Raw genomic sequence first — 23,175 nt, 5'->3', positions numbered from 1 at the left:
CCACTTCAACCTCTATGATAAAAATAGGCTAAGCCCTGGAAATTTTTTATTATGTTTTATGTAAACTATTAATGCTTCCTACAAAATTGATTTCCCACGCCATATTTTCCGGACAAAACATTAACATTAATAACATTATACCTACATACTCGTAACTACAAACTAGATACATGTACAGTATTGGAGATTAGAGAGTCTGTTAACTATACACGGTATTGGAGAGTATATTGGCTATATAGTTACAGTATTGGAGCCGACTAACCAACGGGTATTCCTTGAAATTTCTATTCGCATTCAACTAACATAATACCCCTTTTATGCACCAAACGCAACAAGACTGGTTGTTTAAGTCATCAAAGCCAATATTAGTCCCGCCAGACTAATTTATAGGCACCTCTCGTGTCTGTTTGATTGAAATTGGAAATGTAATACTGTGATGCATTTGGAATGGTATTGCATCGTAGCCACGTGCCTTTATTGTGATCTAATTGGTATTTGTAATTACTGGGCGTACCTTAACACGGAACGGCGCAGAAGATTGATATACTTCTTTGTTTGAAAGTTGGTCTACTTCTTTTGTTATTTTCATAGCATTTAAGTACGAGTATGTGTAACGGGATATTACTTTGGGGCACGTCTGCTGATGTTGAGACTATTCTCATCTTACAAAAACGAGCAATACGCGTGATTTGTGGTTTAAATATCAGTCAGTCTCTTATAGAAATGTTGGAAACCATAAATGTAATGAAATAAATATTCTTATGAAAATATAATGCATGTGAGAAATAATACTGTTTCGTTAAAAATTTGATATAGCCAATTTTGCTACTAGGAATAGGAATAATGTATTAATAGGATTATTTTTTTCCAAGTCTTGGTCTTCAAGATGTGTTTCGTAAGAATCTGTTTTGAATAAAAAAAACCGGCCAAGTGCGAGTCGGACTCGCGCACGGAGGGTTCCGCACCATCAACAAAAAACAAGCAAAAAAAACGGTCACCCATCCAAGTACTGACCCCGCCCGACGTTGCTTAACTTCGGTCAAAAATCAAGTTTGTTGTATGGGAGCCCCACTTAAATCTTTATTTTATGCTGGTTTTAGTATTTGTTGTTATAGCGGCAACAGCAATACATCATCTGTGAAAATTTCAACTGTCTAGCTATCACGGCTATTCGTGAGATACAGCCTGGTGACAGACGGACGGACGGACGGACGGATGGACGGACGGACGGACGGACGGACGGACAGCGGAGTCTTAGTAATAGGGTCCTGTTTTTACCCTTTGGGTACGGAACCCTAAAAATAACTAGACTTTTTTTAACTTGATTAGGTAATCGAATTTAAACTGTTGTGAGACATACTAACATTGAATAATTTTACGGTTTGATTAGGTAACGTGTTATTTCCACTCGCAGGCCCAAAATCCAGACGAGCTGTCGATCATAGAGAACGAGCAGCTGGAGGTGGTTGGCGAGGGCGACGGCGACGGCTGGCTGCGCGCGCGCAACTACCGCGGCGAGGAGGGGTACGTGCCCCACAACTACCTGGACGTGGAGCGAGAGCAGGTCAGTGTCAGTGTGTGATGCCACGTGTACTAGAGCGACGTCAATTGTGCGTATGCTGGCTTCAAAAACACCGGCCTAGCCAAGTTGACAATCGCTATCGCTTCGACAACGAAACGCTTTGTGTATCTCTAGATATCACTCTTCTATATTAGTGCGACAGTGACAGTTGCGTTTCGATCGCTACGAGGCGTTAGCGATTGACAGGTTGGCTACGCGGCCTGAAGTGTTTTCGTTATTTGTTGAATATGACGATCCAGCTGCTTTTGAAGATCTTAAATAATCTTTAAACGTAACCTTAGCAAAAATGTGTATTTAGAATATTTTATGCCTCATTTTTATGTGAGTCTTAAATGCTGATTATTTTCTTGTCTTTAAATATTGCTTGTTGATCAATTGTGGCGCTTGATTAAACGTTAACATTAATCTCGAAAAAATGGACGAATATTTTTGCAGCCTATAAATGGTAAATAACTAATATTATTACGAAAATTGGAAAATTCATCGCATCGAAAAGCAATTGAACGCGAGATGTTTCTCCATCTCGAGACGGTTGTTATAGCCAACCGGGCGATTGAAGACTTGACTGATTGAATTTTTCAATCTCTACCTTGTTGTTACGTGTGACTTACAATATAATATTATTAACAGATGTCTGCTCTTTATGCAAATTTAGTTTACTAAACTTCTTCTTTAAGCGGTGTGTAACTGGTTACAATTTATCATTGCATGGCATGTGGCGTTGTAAGCGTATCATCTAGCTTCGCCTTCGCTCACGACAAATACAGGCCCTGTTCAGGGCCATAACTCACCGATACTACAACTAATACTATACATGACTTAACATAGCACATTTATATTGCAAGAATATCTCGCTACGCTCTTGTAAATATCCACAGAAACTTTACACAATAAAGTCAATAAACTATAATATCTGGGTGACCGAGCTTCGCTCGGAAAAAATATAAAAACTCGAAAATGCGCGTTTTCCCAGAGATAAGACCTAGCTAGATCGATTTTTCGCCCCCGAAAACCCCCATATAGCAAATTTCATCGAAATCGTTAGAGCCGTTTCCGAGATCCCCGAAATATATATATATAAATAAATATATAAATAAACAAGAATTGCTCGTTTAAAGGTATTAGATAAACGAATGACATCTACAGTGTTGTACGAGTACGATTGACGTCCTTTCAAATCAATCTTTATTCGCGTCCTTATACTTTTAATTCTAAACAACTTACTTCATGTTCATATTATATACTTTGCTCCAAAATTAGAAATTAAATGAAATTTTACCATTTTTGTACATTCGTAGGTAATATGTTGGAATACATGCCGATTATATTGCTCAGCCATTAGTTTATACGCCAACCATTAGTCCGTACTGTGGCAAAAAAAGACGTGTTTCAAGCCAGGTAATTTACGGGGCTTGACATACTCCTTACTTCCTCAAACTTGAAACTTTAATTAGACTTATAGGTACACCAATAATCCATTAAATGTAATATACCAATGTCCCGTGGAGGATGGGAACACCGCGCTCCCCGTCATTTCCCGCAAGCTTCCGCGACCGTTTTCATTTCCTCGCATCGTCTTGAAACGTTCCGGTTCCATGCAACTGCGTTATATGTGCAATACTTATATATTTTTAAGTTCTCGAATGCTATTATGCTAGGTAAATAACAGAAGTACATTGACATTGGATCAATGGTTGTCTGAAATAATTAAACTTTTGTATTTGTATATAGCAATAGCTTTTATTTTATTTATGTATAATGAAAGGTTCGAGGAAGCCGATTTAATTGAAAACAGAATGTAAATATCGTGTTTCTGTCCATTTTGGTGTATTGTTTTGGGTTTGTATTGAAAACTCCATTTTAAATATGTAGGTACATTTATTTAGTTCTATAAACAAAGAAAGATGTGCAAAACTCTAATTTTCCTAGACATGATTGTATCCATAATATACGCCATACTGTGGCGTACTCTGGAACTAAATGCGAAAGGTGGTTAGCTAGATAAATGTATAGAACGGATTATTCATTGAGAGCTCACAGTGCCACCGAATTTATAATCGGGTTCATTGGAAATGTAACCGATGTGTTACCGGCGGAAAATCTATTTCACCCGGAAATTTACGGCGATGCGTTGCGACAAACGGATTTAAATTTTCAATAGTCTGAGTTCAAACTAGTTAAATATTCACTAAACTTCTAAACTAACATTCAACAAATTCCTATTTGGAGTTAATCAGTGGTTTTAATTCACTGTACAGGATGGCTAAAAAATACGTTGGCCATGTATGTCAATTACAATCTTGATACAGAAACTGACGAGATACTTAATAAGTTATCGATTCAATGGACTGCATTTATAAACATGCAAGATTGTTCATAAAGATAAAAAAAAGTACAAACAAGTGTAACTTCCATCTTTTTGTGTCAAAAAGATCGCCGACTGTGCAGTTAACAAAGTAGCCTCGTAATCCTTTTCACTAGCCGTAAATTACCGGTGGAAATTTTAATAAAGATAAGATAAGATAAAAGATAATTTATTCAAGTAGGCATAATTACAATGCGCTTATGAACGTCAAATAAAGCTAGGTAGACCGGCTCCAACCCTACACCTCTGCCCCGAGAAGATTTAAGTCCCCCCTCAATTGGAGGAGGGTATCCCAATATGGGACCGGCAACAAACTCGGCGGGACACATCTTTCCAAAAAAAATTACATCTTATAATTAACATGCATTACGAGAAAATAAGTAAAAAGAAAAAAAAATACAATTTAAATTACTATAGAATTCATGCAATTATACACACAAGGTGTAATACAATTTGTATGGAATCATACAAATACCTACGTATTTCAGAAAAAATAATATACGGTAATCTGCCTTTCCGTGTCAAAGTCGCACAGTGGGGTAATTGCCGTGCTTCGTTGGGAATTAGATGTGTACATTTTGCCATTTTTCATCAAAGACTATCATTATACTGAAAACCGTTGCGACGTGGTTTGGCAGTGGATAGAGCTGCCACAGTAACTGGTCGATGTCTTGAGAGCTTTGATAATGGTCGCGACAACCCTGCAGGCGGCTTTGTGATAAAGTAATTAATACAGTTACTTTAATAGCTCCAATTCAGAAAGGAATTGATTTAAACACTCAAACCACGTTTAATTTAAATGTTTTTAATTGTCTTTGTCTCATTATTTACATGTTAGTTTTTTAATCGTTTTTTTTTAAACGACCATGTATTTAATTGATACGCGAGTTTTTTAAAGGTACATACAGACATATGTAATTGATTAGGTAGGTTTGATAGAGGTAAACAAATATTTCTTTACTTATAGGAGAACCACCACACATGCCAGGCGAAATTAAATCGTATATCAGTGTCACAAAAACTTAGTATACTTACATACATAACCTGAATTCCTTACACACAGACACAGCAACACCGCGCAGCCGAACGCCGCTTCTTAGTGCTTTATCCCACTTTCTTTTCATAGGCCTCATCCAATCCTGGTCTGGTCACTCAGATATCGTTCTCTTCGGTGGACTATACCGTGGAAGGGGAGGACGCGGACGTGGTACAGTCCCCGGACCAGATCTCGGTGATCTCGGCGCCCGTGGCGAAGGCCGACGAGCCGAAGGCCGAGGCCCTGAACACGGAGCTGGCGAGGGCCGTCGAGGAGTCCCAGTCGGAGTGGCCGACCCTGGGCTACTGCTTTGCGCTTTACGACTACGATGCTGACGCTACTGATGAACTTAATCTTGAAGAAGGACAGGTACGTTTCTTAAAGTGTAATGTTGTTTCCTTGGTATTTCGTAGGTCTATCGAGTGACCATAATAGTCGAGAGTGGAAGCCCTAAACGACGGCGTTGCATGAACAAAAGATTTACTTTGGCAGGATTGGTCCTTAGGACCCAAGGATGGATTTAAGAAGTGGAGCCACCAAGATTTCAGATGTAAATTTATAGAGGGGGGGCGGGCTCTAAATTTTTATCCTGATATCTATATCATTTTAGTTACTGGGTCAAGTTTGGTATCGTTTTCGTATAAATCGGGGATGCCGAATTCATTTATGATATCATAATGACACCATTCCGAAGTAAAAACGCATAAAATATAAAAAAATACTTTTTTAAATTCCTCTTCAGGCTTAAACTGCTGAACCAATTTAGTTGAAATTTGGTATAGAAATCAAGAGTCCCGGGAAAGAACATAGAATAGTTTTGTAGGATTGTATCAATAAACGCTGAACCGATTTGGATGAAATTTGTACACATAAATCTTTGATTTAGTTGAAAATGATACTAAACTTGAGTTAGAACCTAAACTAAAGAGAATTATTAACCTCAGACGTCGCAAACGATTAAAACCCCCCCACCCCCCACCTGCATCAAAAATCTGGGTGGCTCCACTTCTTAAATCCATCCTTGGGTCCTGAGGACCAATCCTTCCAGAGGAAATCTCTTGTTCACGCAACGCCGTCGTTGACCTTTTTATGCTCTGAGCACACTCGACTATAAATAATATTTATGTTTTCAAAATACGCTAATTTGTAAACATAGGGGAGATGTGAGTATAATGATCCCTCAAAGTGAAATGATCCCCCCTCTTATCTTAGCAACTACTGATGCCATCTATCTAAATATGCATTAAACGTCTTCCCCGTGACCCCGCCAGTTGCCTCTTAAAGTGTTATGGCGGTATGAGCACGTAACGTGATTTTATTAGAAAATAATTAAAACATATACGTCTAATCTACGGTAGCCTATTTTCCGAATTCCATTACTTTTAGCATGTTGCGTTTTATTCAAATTATGTTTCACTGTCGGATCTTAATGATGTTTATCTATACTATAAGGATGTTTATACTGAAGCAAGTTGAATTTGAAAGTTATATTTTTGTCGATACCTATTTAAAATTTGGTGTTTGAGGTCAAATGATCCCATTTCGTAGGCGTAAAATGATCCCTGGAATCATTTTACCCCCTAAGTAATTTACTATGAGCATTTCCTGTACAGGCCATAACATATCATGTCGCGAATTTATGTGCGCAAAGCCACTTACTTCCGAAAATCAACCTTAGGAAGAAATGCTAAGGGCTCTTAATGCGATTAAATTATGGATTGCCTTTTAAAACAGCAAGCAAAATCTGTGCCCTCTAAAAAGAAGGCCAAAATAGAAAAAAAATAGCACTCATCTTCTGAAAATAAAGAAACGCTGGAATCGACTGACTTAAATGATTAAGACGAAGAAATCTTGATATTACAAAGGAATCATCTGTGATTATTTTAACTCTACCCTAGGGATCGTTTTATACATACCTACGTATAAAATGATCCTTTACTAAACCTTTAGAAAACATAACATAATTATTTAAATATATAAAAAACACGAGAAATAAGTATGCAGTTACTTAGTTAAGTAAATGGACTATTCATAAAGACCTAAATCTTGTGTTTTTGTCTCCAACTGTGAACACAGTAAAGTTTCTCCCTTAAGGGGATCATTATACCCACGTCTCCCCTATGTGTAGGTATGACGTATGACAACATGAGTCACCTATGGCAAAGTTAAATGAACAAACTTTGCCTTCAACAAAATGGTAAAATTGTTAGATATACATATAGACTGCACAGCGTCATTTGATATTTTTCTATATCTATTCGCTTATCCGCGTGCTTGTTTCCGTTAATTTAATATACTGTGAAGGTAGAATCGGTAGATGAATTACCTAACGGAGTAAGTGTGTAAATAGAACATACAAAGCTACTTTTGTTACGGTTCCAGGTACCACGCTGGCGGCTGCCAGTTCCAATCGCGTCACTTGACCAGTACAGCCGTGTTAATCGTAAACATAAGGGTTCGACTTCATTCTAGAACTGTAGTGATATTTTTTATGGATAATATTAGCTGTAGTCGAAGATAGACGAAAATTCTGTACGTCGTACGTCGCGGAGCTATCGGTGCGTACGCTACGCGTATCTGTACTTGCCTTTTATTTCAGTGTGCCCGAGGAGACACCGTGTTGTGTTGGTCAGTTCTTGTAGTGTCGCCGTCAAGAACGGATGTGCTGTTTTCAATCGTAAGGAATCCGCTAACGTTCAGTCACTGGCGAGACGCGCCCTAGAACGGACGCTTTACTTGCGAACATTACAAGACAGTTCACGTGTGTGTGGATACCAAATAAATGGATTATGGATAGTGCATAGTTTCTGATTAAGTGCCAAATACTGAAACTCAATTATCGCGTCGTTAAAATACCACTTTGTTCAATTAAGCGTCGAAATCGTCTTATCACTTTCAGAGTTAAGGTTAATTATAACAATACTATAATAGTGGGTTTATTGATAGATATACATAATTTTAAAAATAAATATATTTAATACAAATAATTGGGTTCTATTTATAACTCGATCTTTATGACGCATAATTAGGGTTCAATAGTCAGTTTCTTAACTTAAGAGGTGGAAAGATATCTGAAATTTGGTATTTACTTAGCGCAGCTTGATGCGTTCTGTTATTTGTATGTTACTTTATACTTGCAAGAAAGACTTCGACTTCATTCGGAAATTGTGGTGGCATCTTTTATGATCTTTTGGATCTTATAATTCTCACTTGATTCTCATTTACGGCCAACAGGGTTTAGTGATCAGTCAAAATAATGTACCTAAACATGTTTGGAAACATGAGTGGCGCGCGAGTACGGTGCGCTCGGTGGAGCGCGAGCGTGCTTACAGCTTCTGAGTGATTCGAGCAGCGTGCACTGAGGCCGTTCACATATGTTTGCATTTATTTAACATGGACGCCGCGCCGTACGGGGCGCTCGAGCGTCCTCTCAGTTTGCAAAATTAGACGGATGCAGTGTTTATTTTATTTTAAAGCCACTTATTTAGTTGATTATTAAGCAATCGATCGTGTGCAGATTATCCGCGTGGTGTCGCGCGACGCACACGGCGTGGACGACGGCTGGTGGCGCGGCGAGGCCAACGGCGTCATGGGCAACTTCCCCTCGCTGATCGTCGAGGAGTGTGACGAGGTAAGTCTCCGCAGGCCCACAACGGCGTGACGTCATTCGAGGGATATAACTTTATTAAGAATGAACTTGTTTGGTAGAACGGGGAGCCCCTGAGCGGTGGTGAGGACGAGTGGTCCCCGCCGGACTCCGCGCCGCCGGTGTTCGCTTCTCCCCCGGGCTCCCCCACGGCCGGGGGCTTCGATGAGCAAAGTAAGTCACCTCCCCCCCACCCACCTTTCTGACCCTTCGTGCACCACGCTTGCGAACCTGGACAACTTCGAGTACCTTAACGTGTACAAAAAATTTTTACAACTATCTATCTATCTTACAAATATCTGTATAAGTATTAATCGGTCACCAAAAGTTAGAATACTTATTCAAACATTTTTTGTATAGCACCGACCTACCGATGGTTTTCATTGAGATTGCATTTAATAATAATTATTGACATACATTTTTTAAAATGTACTTATTTAAACTTTAATCGATATATATTTGTAAAGAAGACCTAATTACATTTACAATCTACTGTATAATAAGCATTCTCTTTGTTTTGAAATAAATTACACCGCGTCAAACTTCTCTTTATGTTTTCATCTTTATTTCCGTACTGGGCGGGAAGAAGTTGATAACTCGCGGGAAAAAATGGAAGAAATTTGAACTTTATGCAATTTAATTTTAAGTTCAAATTTCTTCAATAAAATATCTCGACTTATCAACTTCTTCCCGCCCAGTACGGATTTATTCAGCGCGTGTATTACACAATGTAATTCTAATCATCGAGGACAAGAATGGAATATTTAATCCTGGCTCCGTCCTAGACAGACTTGAAATTATATTATGTAAATGTGCCTTTTTAGAAAACATTTACCTGTCTAGATAGAAAATATTAATAAAAGAAATATGATGTTAAGTTAAATTTACTATGCAGCGAGGAATCACTGCTACGTGCTACGCCGCGCCTTAGCGCTACGTAACAAGTCGGCCAAAAAGATGAGTAGGTGTTTATTTTTGTAGGAAGGTACAGGTTTTGTACATCAGGAAGTGAAAAGTTGCCTAAATCAAATAAAATCAATTACAAATATTGTTTTAAATAGGTTTTTGAGTGAAGTCGTGGTTTCTAATCTCAAATTAAGCAATGTTTTTATTTTTATTTTATTACTCCGTTAATTTATAACTCGTAGGTATATACTTGTGTATTTCACCTTCAACTTTACGACGTCGCAATAGTATACACTTATATGTATTTGTTATGCACTAAACTCCATTGTTCGGTGTGTTTGCGAAACACCCTGCCCATAACTTCCAAAGCCCAAGTGGAAACCTGAAAGTAGTACAAGAGAAAAAGTTCTCCTCATTTATTATTCTTTGCAGCTGATAAATAAAGTATTCACTATCATGATCGAAGTTGTCCTCGTTCGGAAGAATCAGTGTCTTGCTGTATTTACCGAGTATCTGTATCGTATTCACATAGTGGCCAACATTGTGCGGTTGACACCTAGCATATAGCTTGAGGCTGGTTGGGTATTTTGTGGTTTTTCCCCAATTGGCATGGTATTGCTGGCAGGTCAATAAGTCGTCAGGTATGTGCAGTTAAGGGCCAAAGAACATACTCAACATACTCCTATTTGAGGCAATTTTTTTAAATAACCGTAAAGTATCAGTTGAAGTGAAAGGCATCACTGCGCATCCCTCTCGCCTCCTTTTTCTTACCAACTTGACTGTACGCACGTTTTCTCTGGCTAGCCTGACGTCACACCGAGAGATGAAGCGAGCGATGCGATTGGTTCTCGCTAGGGTGTAAGCGAGACGCATATCGTCGCCTCAACTCTTACTGCGACGCGATACTGTGTCATCTCCACGACTGCATGGTTGCACGTTTTATCTAACAGTTACGTAAACGTGAAACACTTGATGTTTTCTTTCGAAATTCTATATTGTTCTTATTTATAGGTGTTGTTAGCATCCTTCCACTTAAGCAAACTAAGTTTTTCGAGAGTTCATTTAATGAAGAAAGGCTATGCCGGGAAATAAATAATCGCTGTTCCTGTATATTACAGATTATCAAAAATAAAAACCAAAGTTATAAAAAACACACCGGTAATTTGGCACCTCACGTTATAAAACTCCAAGTGTATGATTTCCTAAATCAGAAATTATTTATTTACAAACAAGATATATACAGTGTATCACTAAAAGAAATTAAAAACTAGCTTAAATCTAAAATAGGCCCTTGAGGCATTTCTAAATTAGATGTTTTTATAATAAAACAAAATATTCACTAGCTATTTCAAATTCAAAATATGTAATATAAAAAACCTAAGTTGGTTGACTGACATTAATTTTATAATATGTAAGTATAAATACAACAAAATATTATTAATAATGTATGCTATACCTCTACACACCACCCTTATCTTCATTTCCACTTATTGTATACACTCTTCTTCAAATGTAGTCCGTCGTCATGTTATATGTCATGTTTAGGTGTATATGTCAGACCTTGCGATATAAGTTTGTGTGTTCAAATGTATATTTTAATAAATTATCTTTGAAGTTAAATCGATAAATAGAGAAAAATTCAGTAAAATGTACAAAATTAGTTCGTTCTATGGTTCTGGTATCCATCGATTTACATGTAGCTGCGAGACCTACAGTATACCTACTTAACAGATAGGGATTACAGTACTTGATGTTTTTTCGATCAACTCTTATACTAAATATATAAACAAAATAAATATGATAGAGATGCAGACAATAAATCACTATATTTTAAGAACATGCAAAGAGAATCACCATTACGAGTACCGTCAGACAGTGGGCCGATATCACCCCGTTTTGTGTCATATGTAACACGTAGAGGTACGTTCATACTCGTAGGTAGGTACAGTTTAGTTTACATTTCTGTATAATTCAATTGTTACAAAGGTTGTTCATTGCATTTCAACGTGATTGGCACCTTTGTAGGAGTGCAGAACGGGATTTTCAATTAGTTTTTTACTTGGTTGCGTGTATGACACGTAAAATACTAAATTAATTTTAGCTTGTAACTTTGACATTGATGTTTATTACATGAATATATTTCACGGAATCGCTGAGAGAACTTTATAAAGTAATTCACATAATATAATGACATAAATGTTGAACCCTATATTTATTCGGATAAAACGTATGGTTACAGACAACTTGAAACGATCAAGTCATATAATTCACAAACGTAAACAAAGTAATGGGACTAGGAGAAGAGACAAATAAAAATTGCATTATTTACTCACAATTCAATTTCTCTCGACCACGTACTTATTTTCTAACTTTACAATAGTTGTAATAAAATCTGTAACTAGATAAAACCTCGCTGCGGAGCGTCAAAGGTTTTAAAAGCGTTATAGCTCGTACACTCACGATCATACAATTGCATTTAGGTACCTTTAAAAGAGGTCACTAGGAGGCTATCGCTTTATGAAATACAATTCTGACCTCTTTCTAAATAAGGCTGTGACGGCCTCTTTATTTTTTGTGCGCTATCTTGTGACTCATCGACTTGCAATGTAATAGACAGAGGGATAATTATTTTTTGACTTGGAGAAACGAATTTATGTACGTAAATACATACGCATATTTAAATGCCGCCTAATGGAACGAGTATATCCGTTTCTCCACGAACATCCCGAAATACCGACTAATAACCTGCCTGCCTTCATCGTGGTATCGTGGCGGTTAACAGCTCGTTTTCGCCAATACTCTATTTTATTAATGTACATTATATTAGGAACATTGTCAAGCGTGCATAGAAATCGATTGATACGCAACTTTTAAATTGGACATTTTGACCGTTCCGGCAAACAAAACCCTTATCAACTAGCGAGTTGACATTGACGATAACGTAGAGCGGCCGCTCTCATTGTATGCCTGCCCCGGACGCTGCCAGTGATCCTTGGAGACAACAACAATGGGAAAGACGCCCCGCCGCCCGCGGCGCCGCCGCCGCCGCCGCCGCCGCCGCCGCCCGCCGACGCCGACGCCGACGCCGACGACGACGCCGACGACGACATCGACCTCGGCGACTCGATGGACAGTCAGCCCGACTTCAGCTTTAATCTGGAGCTGACCAAGAACCAAGTTGAGCAATACGGGAGCCAGTTTGAAGGCCAGGAGGAGAGCGTCGTCGCGCCTGCCGTTACTATCGTTGGTAAGTTTTGGACCGAACTCTGCATGAAAGGTTGTTGATCAGAAAATACATCTGACTATTGGTCAGTTTCGAAGATAGCTTCCAATCTTATAAATATCAATGCAGCAGGCTGTTCTTTGTAGAAAGTTGATGAACAAGCAATAGTATTATGTCTCTTTATGGTCAATAAGGTTTAGTGTTGCCAATGGTATTAGACAACAATATACTACACTGTTATCGATAAATTCTTAAACACTTTCTTACCTATTCGTATGACCTTTGTGTTGTATGAATTTATTAATTATTACAACAGGATTGATTTTGAATTTTTGAGAATTCGGTGAAAACTGTCGAAGTTTAAATCAGCAAAAAATTATAAAATAATAAAGATGTTAATTTCTTTTAAGTACCTAGGTATGTAAGATGTATCCAGGTCCAATATTATTTCGGAAATCATTCAGCCAAACTCGGCTTGATTTTAAAAGTCAATACAGTGGAGGCAACACACAAGCCTATTTCATTATTTTGTTGCTCATATTGTTAAACGGATCGATAAATCAGTTAGGTTAAGAAAAATAATGTTGATAAATAATTATAAAAAGTAAATAACGTAAATCGAATTCGATCGAATCTTAATAGTGGTTATTAATTTTTTAGGTTCAGTTCAGTGTTTAGCAAAAACCTGCATAGGTAGTTACGTACTTGGACTTCATATGTAGGTAATTCCCTTATGAATACTGTTAGGACAACTACTCCTTGCAATAGGTACCTACTGGAATTGGCATTAACGCGAGTAACTTTAGAGGGAACAGCATGAAACTAAAGTTAATGAGTCCCCAAAGTAAGACAAAAGCTCTCCCAACTCGTTTTTGTCATTATTTTTACCCCAAATGTAAGAAATCAAAAGGAATGTACCGAAATGGATATGCCCATGTCGCATGTACCCATGTTACAATTATAAATTGATTACGAACTTTATTATCATATTTGTAAAGACATTTGTATAGCTCGTATTTATTTTGATCACGATTCATGTTTAGATACCATCAGTCCATCACACACTGTATAAATTTTAATCGATTTGACTTTTTTCATGCATCAGTTGATGAGGTTGTCGCAGAAAATTGGAACGAGGTTTGACCCCACACAGACAATTCTACATTCACTTTGTGTTGTGAATAGGTGTGCTTTGTGAACACTGCTATGTACAGGATGGGGCATAGATGTGTGAATATGACTATATCGTTTATTGAGAGGTAAAACTCATAAAGTTGCGGTTGCAGAAAAGCACTGAAAGCCAAATAAATAGTGCCTCGCCCTTTAACACGTTTCGGCGTGACATATTTAGATAAAAGAGAACAGATAAAACCTAATATCCCATAGGTACAATAGAATTATATGAGTTACATATTGTCATTTTTAAGTCGTAAATTCATGTATTTTGTAACTATACCTTTTATGCTACATTGTTTTACTTATTAGGTATTTTGCGGTGACTTCTGCAGCATTAATAAAGAACTCTTTTAGAATATATGTGTCATGAATTTAAAAAAAGTCTAAGTAACATTGGGTTGTAGGATAGTAATGATTTTATGTTAGGTGCAGTTATTACAAATTGTTGAGTTAAAGATAGATAGAGTCTATTAAAGATGAATATTAAATTATAATTAATACATATAAGATGTGTTAAAATGCCTCATCGAAAATCAATTCGAAATATAATCGTATAACTATAGCCAGGTGCTTAGGTGTATAAGGTTAGATGTTACCTCTTAATATTCGACACGACGAGCCGCAGAAGGCCCTCAAATGCGCGACATATGCATAACCTCATTATAAATATTAACTAAATCCATACATAACACACATTTCATTTTTAATTTTTGTAGTAAGATAAGCTGGATCAAAAGACCATAATTCTTATTGCCAGGAACTCGACACGATTGCAGACCTCATATTGATCCAGCTTATCTTAATTGAACTTAGGATTATTATAGATATTTAATCGAAGTTGTAGATAAGCCCCATCCTGTATTATATATGTATATTGTTAGTCTGTGCGGAAAGAGAAGAGTCGTGGAATGTATGGGGCCCAATACATACCACGACTCTTCTCTTTCCGAACAGACTCTAATCTAATGTATGTGTCACAGTAAGACTTCACGCGATCTTGCTTACACCTTTAGGAATTTGAGCGAGACAAGAACCACTCTGCGGCAAGATTGACGTTCGCAAACAGTGCCTATATTCTGTCTGTGCCTTTAACTTTATGGTACCAACGACAGAGTAAACGGTGTCGCTGCATTTCAGGTCAGCAGACCCGTGTTATATGGAGACTAAATTTGATTCCGATGCTGTAGCAAACCCTGTTCTGTCTCAAGGACACATAGTCTATATTCCAACGAGAAATATATTCTGAAACGGTGGGTTTGCGTCTTACTGTGACCGCTACGCCAAATATGCTTCTAGCTCTAAATTTACTTCGCTTTATTTGAGCTTTGCTTTGCAGGTGCTACTTTAGCTATTATATTATGGATAATAATTTTAAGATGGTTACAGAAGAACACACTAACGAAACACGACACAAGTAGGTAAAAGGTTCCCCAGAAATCCAGGAACTCACTGCATGTACCAATGCATGATTATATTTTGCATGTCAGATACTTAAACATACCTACACAACATAAACCCAAAATCCCGGATTGACCTCTCGAAAGTAATTCGTCAGTTTTGTTTTCCCTCAAAAGCACATGCTTCAAAAATCTGCATCAAACATTTATTCTGCAAAGAACACAGGGTATAGTTAGACGTTTACTCGAGAGGATAAGAAATCTGTGAAAAGAAAAGAACGACCTACAATCTCCGTAAGTTCAATCCCTTTTTTTTTCAAACGGTTGTCTTGTACAGACCACGTTTCAAACCAACTACTTATGTTTCATATTATAAAATAAAAAGATGAATACTCGGTATATTTATATCGAGTATGTATTCTAATGCACCTGTTATTTGGCGGATAGGGCGGTATAATACATATATTACCTATCTGTACGTGCCAATCAAATAATCTTCAAAAAACACAATAGATTTCCCGAAAATATCAGACGACTGCGTGATGTGAACCCCTCGTTCTGTCTATACTCTTGCAAGAGTTGCAAGAGACCAGACTGTTTAGCCCATTTCAAATACAGTGTCCACACCCCTACCTGCTTCTATAGACATAATATATGCTCCAATTTTCCGGTCCGGTGTACGAAATGTATAGTATTGGAAACACGACCGAACTATGAATTTTATTTTAGTTAAGATTACTTTCTAGAAAAAATATGTAAAACATTTCACGTAATTACGAGTAGTAAACTGTAATAAATAAAAAAATAAAAAAAGCCTCTTTATTTTCTTAATATACTATGAGTAAAAGTCTCGTCTACTCAGAAAATACCGACTCACTTATTGAAAATTAATAATATAATATGTGTTTGCCAATTTGTGATGATTGTGCGACAATAATAAGTCATATCATAATTTATACAATTTATACAATTTTGAAATTGAAGTAACTGTTGTAAACGAATTACCCAAATAAAAAAACGTTGGTGTACCTACTTAAACTGTTTCAAGTCTTTGTTTAGGGTTCCACGTAGGCCCTTATTTCCATACCTTATAAAATACGCTTATGTTACAATTAAATGTTAAAGGTGTCAAGTTGAGAAAATGGGGTATAGCGAAACTGAAACAGAAGTGTCTCATTAATAAGGAGCACATCTCATTAGGTATAATCGTTCAGTAATTCGATTGCTTCAAGGTGTTTTACGTAATCTACACATGGCCACTCACTGCACTATCACTGCACGTATTTAGATAGAAACGCTATTCAAGCGACATTCTAAGAGCATGTCATGTTTAGGACGAGGAGGAGCCGGCGCCGCCGCCGTCGAAGCCTGCGCCGCCCAAAGTTGAGCTCCCGGACGACGACGGGCTCGGCGTGGCGCAGATCGTGATCACCGCCGCCACGCCCATGGTGGAGGAGCCCGAGCAGCCCTTCCCTCCGCCGGAGCACGAGCCTGAGGCCGAGGAGGACGAGTCCTCCATCTCCGAGCAGACCGCCGTCTGCGTGCCCGACCAGGCGGAGGCCCCACCCGCCAACAGCTCGACGGCCTCGGAAGGCGAGTCCCCCGGCGCCTCGGGGCCCCCCACCGCGCCGCAGTCCCCGCCCGCGGCGCCGCGCGCCGGTCGCGCCTCCATACCCGACGAACTCGACTCGGCCCAACTTGCTAGGCTCACTGACTTAAAAGAATCCAACGCTTAAACTTGCGACTGTATCTATTTCTTTCTCCGCGGAAGAACCGTTTTTCACTCCCTCGTTTCAGTGACATCGTTGATATCACACCGGTCAGAATGAAACTATCTCGCTCAGTAACTCGGTGTACGAATGTAGATATGGATCATCTTAACTACTTTAAAACTTAATTATATAAAATTGATACTTGGATTGGCCCACCTCTTTAATATTTTCTGTGGATTGGCCGCATAGTGAAAGAGTATACTTAACTCTAGCGTACAAAAAATAATAACGCAGCGATAGCGGCGAGCATATCATTGTTCAATGTCATATGGGTTCAGTAACAAATAACCATCATTATCTGATCAGCTAAGTATATTTTAAATATAAAATAATAAAAATAAAGCGAGTTTAGCGAGCGAGTGTCTAACGGTTCGGACAGGCCGGTGCTCGGCTGGATAGATATGTTGAATGTCGGCCCGGCCAGTGGAGCTGTACATACCTACTTATTATATACTGGTTACTGCTAGGTGTAATAGCACGATCTAGTACCTGCTGACTAGGGGTATGAGAACATCGCGAACTGGCCAACGATCCTTTTTATTATAAATGTATCACCATTGTTAAATACTTACAATATAAGTTTCTTTTAAACGCGCATTCTTAGGTGCCTCAAGACTGTATAGGAAGTGGTATACTTTAATAACTGTAATCATATTATATCTTGCGTCCATATGACGTCTTGTTACAACGAAATAGTCGGATGGTTATTACCTACCTTATATTTATCACATGCATATACAATCTTCTCCGTGCTGAACGTGAAAGATGTTGTTTGTTACTCTTTATGTACTCGAATTTGGTAACCAAACATCGCTGCCAGCGCGCTAGAGAGGGGCAAATCATAAAATACGAACCGTACCGACTAAAAAAATCAGTACTCACTGCGATACATTTATACGAAGACTTCTTTTCTTTCAATATCTGGCCAGCGAGTAAGTAATATTCAGTTCTTTAATATAATATATATATAATCAATAACAGAATATAAAGAAGAAAAAAAAACACATTTTGCCTTGCTTCAGTGTCGAACAATAAATAAGTTTGTTATATATTTATCGGATAAAAATTGTTGGAGAATTTCTGGGCTTCATTAAAGATGTGCATGTATTTCGGCACACCTATAGCGATGTTTGATGTAAGTTTCCAATATAGATAGTTGTGTACGAGTAACTTACCCAAGGTTTTATAATCAATGAGAAATTATCTAAAAAGATGCAGATGTATATCAAAATAAATTGATGATTTACAAATAATTTTAAGTTTCAAATCGAAATACTCGTACTTATAGGTTACTAAACGTTTCATACTTGATCAAATCTATAGAAAATATGTCTTCTCACTTACTTTACATTTTCAACTAGAGCAAAATCTGACTTTATTATATTTTTGACTTTTAAATGTGAATTTAAATCAATATCCTTTTAAATGTTATTTTATTTAAAACTGCGGTAGTTTATTGTTTCTAATGTATCATATGCTTCTAATACACACACCACAACATGCAGATGCTTGTGATTTATTTGATTTGCTTGTGTGAGTCTTAAATGCACTTGTCGATAAATTAATCATACCTAAATAAAGTACAAAATATATTCCAGTCAATTGATGACGTTCTCTTTAAGTTAAACACAGAAATCGCAAACTGTTATAGGTAGAATACCTACATTTCCCTATTTTACGAAAAATTATCGGTCGGTAAAGTACGAAGTTAAAAGTATACCATACAATATGTATGTAGGTACGATTATGATTTGCCCAAACCTTAGTAGCTACTTGGGTTTTGTAAACAAATTATACTTACTAACATTTTGCGATTCCCGCGTCCGCGATCACTATCGATAAAAGACTTTTATCAAAGTATTAGGAAGTTTGACCAACTTTTACTTTTGTAGCTCCTTTCTTTGAAGTCAGATGACCCCGTAATCTATTTGAATAGATTGTAACTAGGGTTTGCACGACGGATCCGAAATGTATGGGAATATCCGCGGATCCGGATAATTTCATACATTTTGGATCCGGATTACAAACCCTAATTGTAACCATATAATCACTATAGTCACTAATATTTTAATTCACTATTATAGTAATGTTTATAGAGATTTATATAGTTGTTGGCCAGCTCGCGATCGCGAGATTCAATCTCTAGACTTGTTCAGTCGACCTAAGTACACCAGCCTTAGTAGTACGGTAGCATTTTTATCGTTTATCACCATGCCTGTCACGTTCTAACAAGTATGTAAGTGCGAAAGTGACGGGCATAGTGATAGTCGATAAAAATGGAACCGTGCTGCGCCCGCTGTATTCGACAAGCTTGGGTTGGCGTAGTTTGCTACTCGTGTTTCGCACCATGAGCACGTTGAATAGACACGAGGTTGGCTGAATGCGAGTCCAGCGATTGAGCGTAGGATTAGGAACAACGTACAGGGTGTTACTACCTTCTCTTTTCTGGGACCGATATATTTTTCATTGGAGTGATGGATTCGCATACTCAGACTCTTTAGCCTATTTTCCACACAAAACCCAGTCGGCTGCTAATCGATTTAACGCAAATAATCGATAGTACTCTTGCTCTTGGAATTCTTGTAGGCCATGAGATCTGACGTCAAATGGCAACATCAGTCGTTTACCTAATGTTTGGGTAACAATACCCTTTAGATTATCTATGTTGCCCCAGTGAAATGTCCTTGTAATTACGAGCCGCCTCTCTTAATGCATAAATGTCTTATATAAGTTAAAAAATTAAGTTTTTACATTATTTGTTGAATTAAAAAACCGAGAAAATACAAAAAAAGTGTTATACCCGTTATGATTGTTAGCTGCACCAGATGTCGCCCCTGTCCCGCCAAAACACTTGGGTTTGTGACCCGCCTGGAAATCTAAAGTTGGAATACCTACCTATGTTGTATATGTAAAGCTCTTAGTCATGCTCTAGTCCTTGCTTCGGGCGATACTACTGCGAACTGACTTCACAGTTTAAAATTGTACGTCCTTCCCTGCTCTAAAAACGAAAATAAACCCAAAGCGTAGCGGGCGAAAATACTATTTTACGGCTACTTTAAGCAACAATTTAACATAGGTGGTTCACAAACCAAACTGTTTCTAGTATAGATAACTGGATCCCAGTATAATGACCACACGCACACGACCGTGTTTGCTAGAAGTTACGATTGGTGTCATTTATTCTGTATGACATAATAAGGTTCATATAGCAAGGGATTCACCGCCAAGATCCGTGGAAATGATGAGCTGTGTTATTAATGTTATTTATCTAGTTTTAACATAAATAGACCCGTGCCGTTCGCCAGATGCGCCAATGTATTGTCATAGAGAAAAAAATAGATAGATTACTCACTCCATACATCAGTTTTAGTACCAAAAAGACTATTAGCATCTAGCATCGAGTAGCGGAACTATCAGTACTGCTACTTGACAATAGATGTAGCACCGACCGGAAAGTCTTATATTGTTGAGCATTAGACTTTCCGGTCGGTGCTACATCTATTGTCAAGTAAGTAGCAGTACTGATAGTTCCGCTACTCGATGCTAGATGTAGACACTGAAATTAGTAGTCTAACTGATGTATGGAGTGAGCACTCTTGTCTTCCTATATTTCTCTATGGTATTGTTTACGTATGGTTATGTTAAGTAGTAACACAAGTTCAAGTAATTTGGTTACATTCCAATATAATCTTGGCGGTCAAAAGTCAAAGGCAAATATTAGATTAATTGTTAAAAGTTAAACATTACCCCTGGTAGAACAATGCCACGGACTCAGCGTTGACTTAGTATTAACTATGTGTTCTAAAATAACAATATATTCATTGTTCGTGTCTAGATTACCTTTTATTATATATCAGTGTTCTATGGTAATGAATAACATGTGTTTCCTCTTCACGGTGGTAGAAGCGGACTGACGTAAGCGCCACTCGCATCTGTTTTGGTATCGTAAAGCCGACGTCACTTTGCTTTTTACCAATCAATAATTTATTTTGCCGAGAGGTCTGTAGCACTCTGTAGTTACTCTACACTGTATCAATGATGCACAGAAACGTTGACTGTTGTACTATTACTACAAAATAGCTATTGTTTGTGATATATAACATACAATACTACATTATATTAATATGTAAGGTGTCGCTTTCTTTAGAAGAAACAGAGGTTCTGATAGGGCGCTGTAGCGAGGCGCTGTCACGTCGGTGGGTCGTGCCAAATATTCATCTTAAGTACCCGTACCATGAGTCACTGACAGTGTCAAAACTGAGATATACGTTCACGCCTACGTAATTTACTTTCTATACATCTCGCTCGAACTAATAAGAGAGTACGAGCGAGATGTATAGCAAGTAAGTTACGGTCTTACCGAGACCAAGTGATACAGTGTTTATGTCGGTGCCAAACTGGTAGTAGCCACACTGACTACTCTATCACTCGTAAAAGGACTCCTGCTGGGGGTCGATTTTTGAATTTTGACCGCTCGAACTCGTCACTCGAAAATCGGTGGAGAACGGCGAAATGCTAATTTTTGAAATACGAGCGACAGACATTGGGATTCCAGTGGTATTGACCACTCGATTTCAATTCTATTAGTAGAATTTAAATGCCTAGTAGTGGAGATATTATTTAACGAAATACACGAGATCGAGTGGTCGAAATTCAAAAATCGGCCCCCTGTAACGAAACACTAGAAAAGCTGCCAGCAAACTATTATTACAACAGTGGATAAATAACAGAGTCCACACAAAACTTTGTCTTTAAAAATACAATTCGTATTCGACAGACATATCGAATATCACTACAAACTACAATACACAATTTTAGATTCGGGATCGCTATTCTTAAAAAAGTTACAGCTCTTTTATTACGTGTCAGCGTGTCACTACGTATCATGCATCGAGCTTGCAACAAAAGAGTACCACACATACAGATTTTCTTTTTCAGGGCGCGTGTACACGGTGCCGCCTCCGCGCCGAGGGCTCGTGTACACGGTACCGCCTCCGCGCTGACACCGCACCGCCGCCGCATTTTTGCGCTATGTACACGAGACACGTAAAGTCCGCCGCCGCGCCGCCGCGCCGCTGCGGCGGGTTTTACGCGTCTCGTGTACATAGCGCGAAAGTGCGGCGGCGGGCTTTACGCGTCTCGTGTACATAGCGCGAAGGTGCGTCGACGGGCTTTACGCGTCTCGTGTACATAGCGCGAAGGTGCGGCGGCACCGTGTACAGGCGCCCTTAAGATAGGTACCTAGGTACTACTAGAACGGCTGGTACCAATGTTTTCGTAAAAACATGTAAGTACCTACATAAAATGTGATTTCGCCACAACGTTAATAGACTACGTACCTAATCAAATGGTCACAAATAATATTTCGACGAATTGAGACTTCTTTTTTTGAAGTCGGTTAAAGATCCATAATTAAAGTGTTTATAAAAGTTGATTAGTTTTAAATAGTTTCAGTAAATTATCTTAGATACTTTTGGCTTTGCTTTGCTATTTTGGCTAATCAACATGAATATTTGGCATTATCCTACAACAGGAGAGTTTTAGAGTAAAAAAATAGAGTCGATTAGTACTCATATGTTTATACACTTAAGAAATATTATATCACTTTGAATAGGTAGTGACGGGCGCCGTATACCGTACGCTGGAAACATTTATGTACATTTAGATAGTTTGGATAGTAACTAATCTTTAAGCTTTATCGTTTGGCAAAAAATTATTGCTACCGCAGTGACAACCTTATCCCATGGATATTTTATTGTATTCAAAAAACGAAGTAACAAAGGACCAGAGAGAGGTTTACATAAACGAAGCACTTGATTATTTCTGAAGTTTTACAGTATTCACTAGTAATTATAAATAGTTATTTGTACAACAAGAGATCAAATTTTGATATTTCTTCGAGTGCTTATTTTGAGTCCCGTGCAAGCGAAAGATTCTATACTAATTCTAATTTAGAATCTTGAGCGTAGTAAGGGACTCAAAAGCGCACGAGATGTAAATAACTTTGATCTCGTGTAGTTCACAAAACTTTTCACCTCAGCAGTGAGAACATATTAGAGAACCCGAAAAATG

General features: G+C 38.1%; 1 protein-coding gene across 1 annotated transcript in view; it reads left to right on the top strand.

The window, feature by feature from the left end:
• The window catches only part of LOC134660943 (protein nervous wreck), a 57,262-nt gene extending 40,096 nt beyond the window's left edge, over positions 1 to 17,166 (top strand). Inside the window, exons 13-19 of the mRNA XM_063516830.1 lie at positions 1,415 to 1,564; positions 5,074 to 5,352; positions 8,501 to 8,614; positions 8,692 to 8,803; positions 12,522 to 12,782; positions 13,864 to 13,895; positions 16,666 to 17,166. Of these exons, the coding sequence (XP_063372900.1) occupies positions 1,415 to 1,564; positions 5,074 to 5,352; positions 8,501 to 8,614; positions 8,692 to 8,803; positions 12,522 to 12,782; positions 13,864 to 13,895; positions 16,666 to 17,067 (1,350 nt within the window). The 3' untranslated portion in view covers positions 17,068 to 17,166. The remainder of the gene's footprint in view (positions 1 to 1,414; positions 1,565 to 5,073; positions 5,353 to 8,500; positions 8,615 to 8,691; positions 8,804 to 12,521; positions 12,783 to 13,863; positions 13,896 to 16,665) is intronic.
• Positions 17,167 to 23,175: the final 6,009 nt, after the last annotated feature.

Source organism: Cydia amplana, chromosome Z (assembly GCF_948474715.1).
Source record: "Cydia amplana chromosome Z, ilCydAmpl1.1, whole genome shotgun sequence".
Classification (NCBI taxonomy): domain Eukaryota; kingdom Metazoa; phylum Arthropoda; class Insecta; order Lepidoptera; family Tortricidae; genus Cydia; species Cydia amplana.
Note: the sequence above shows the minus strand (reverse complement) of the source record. Positions and strands in the feature narration are given on the sequence as shown.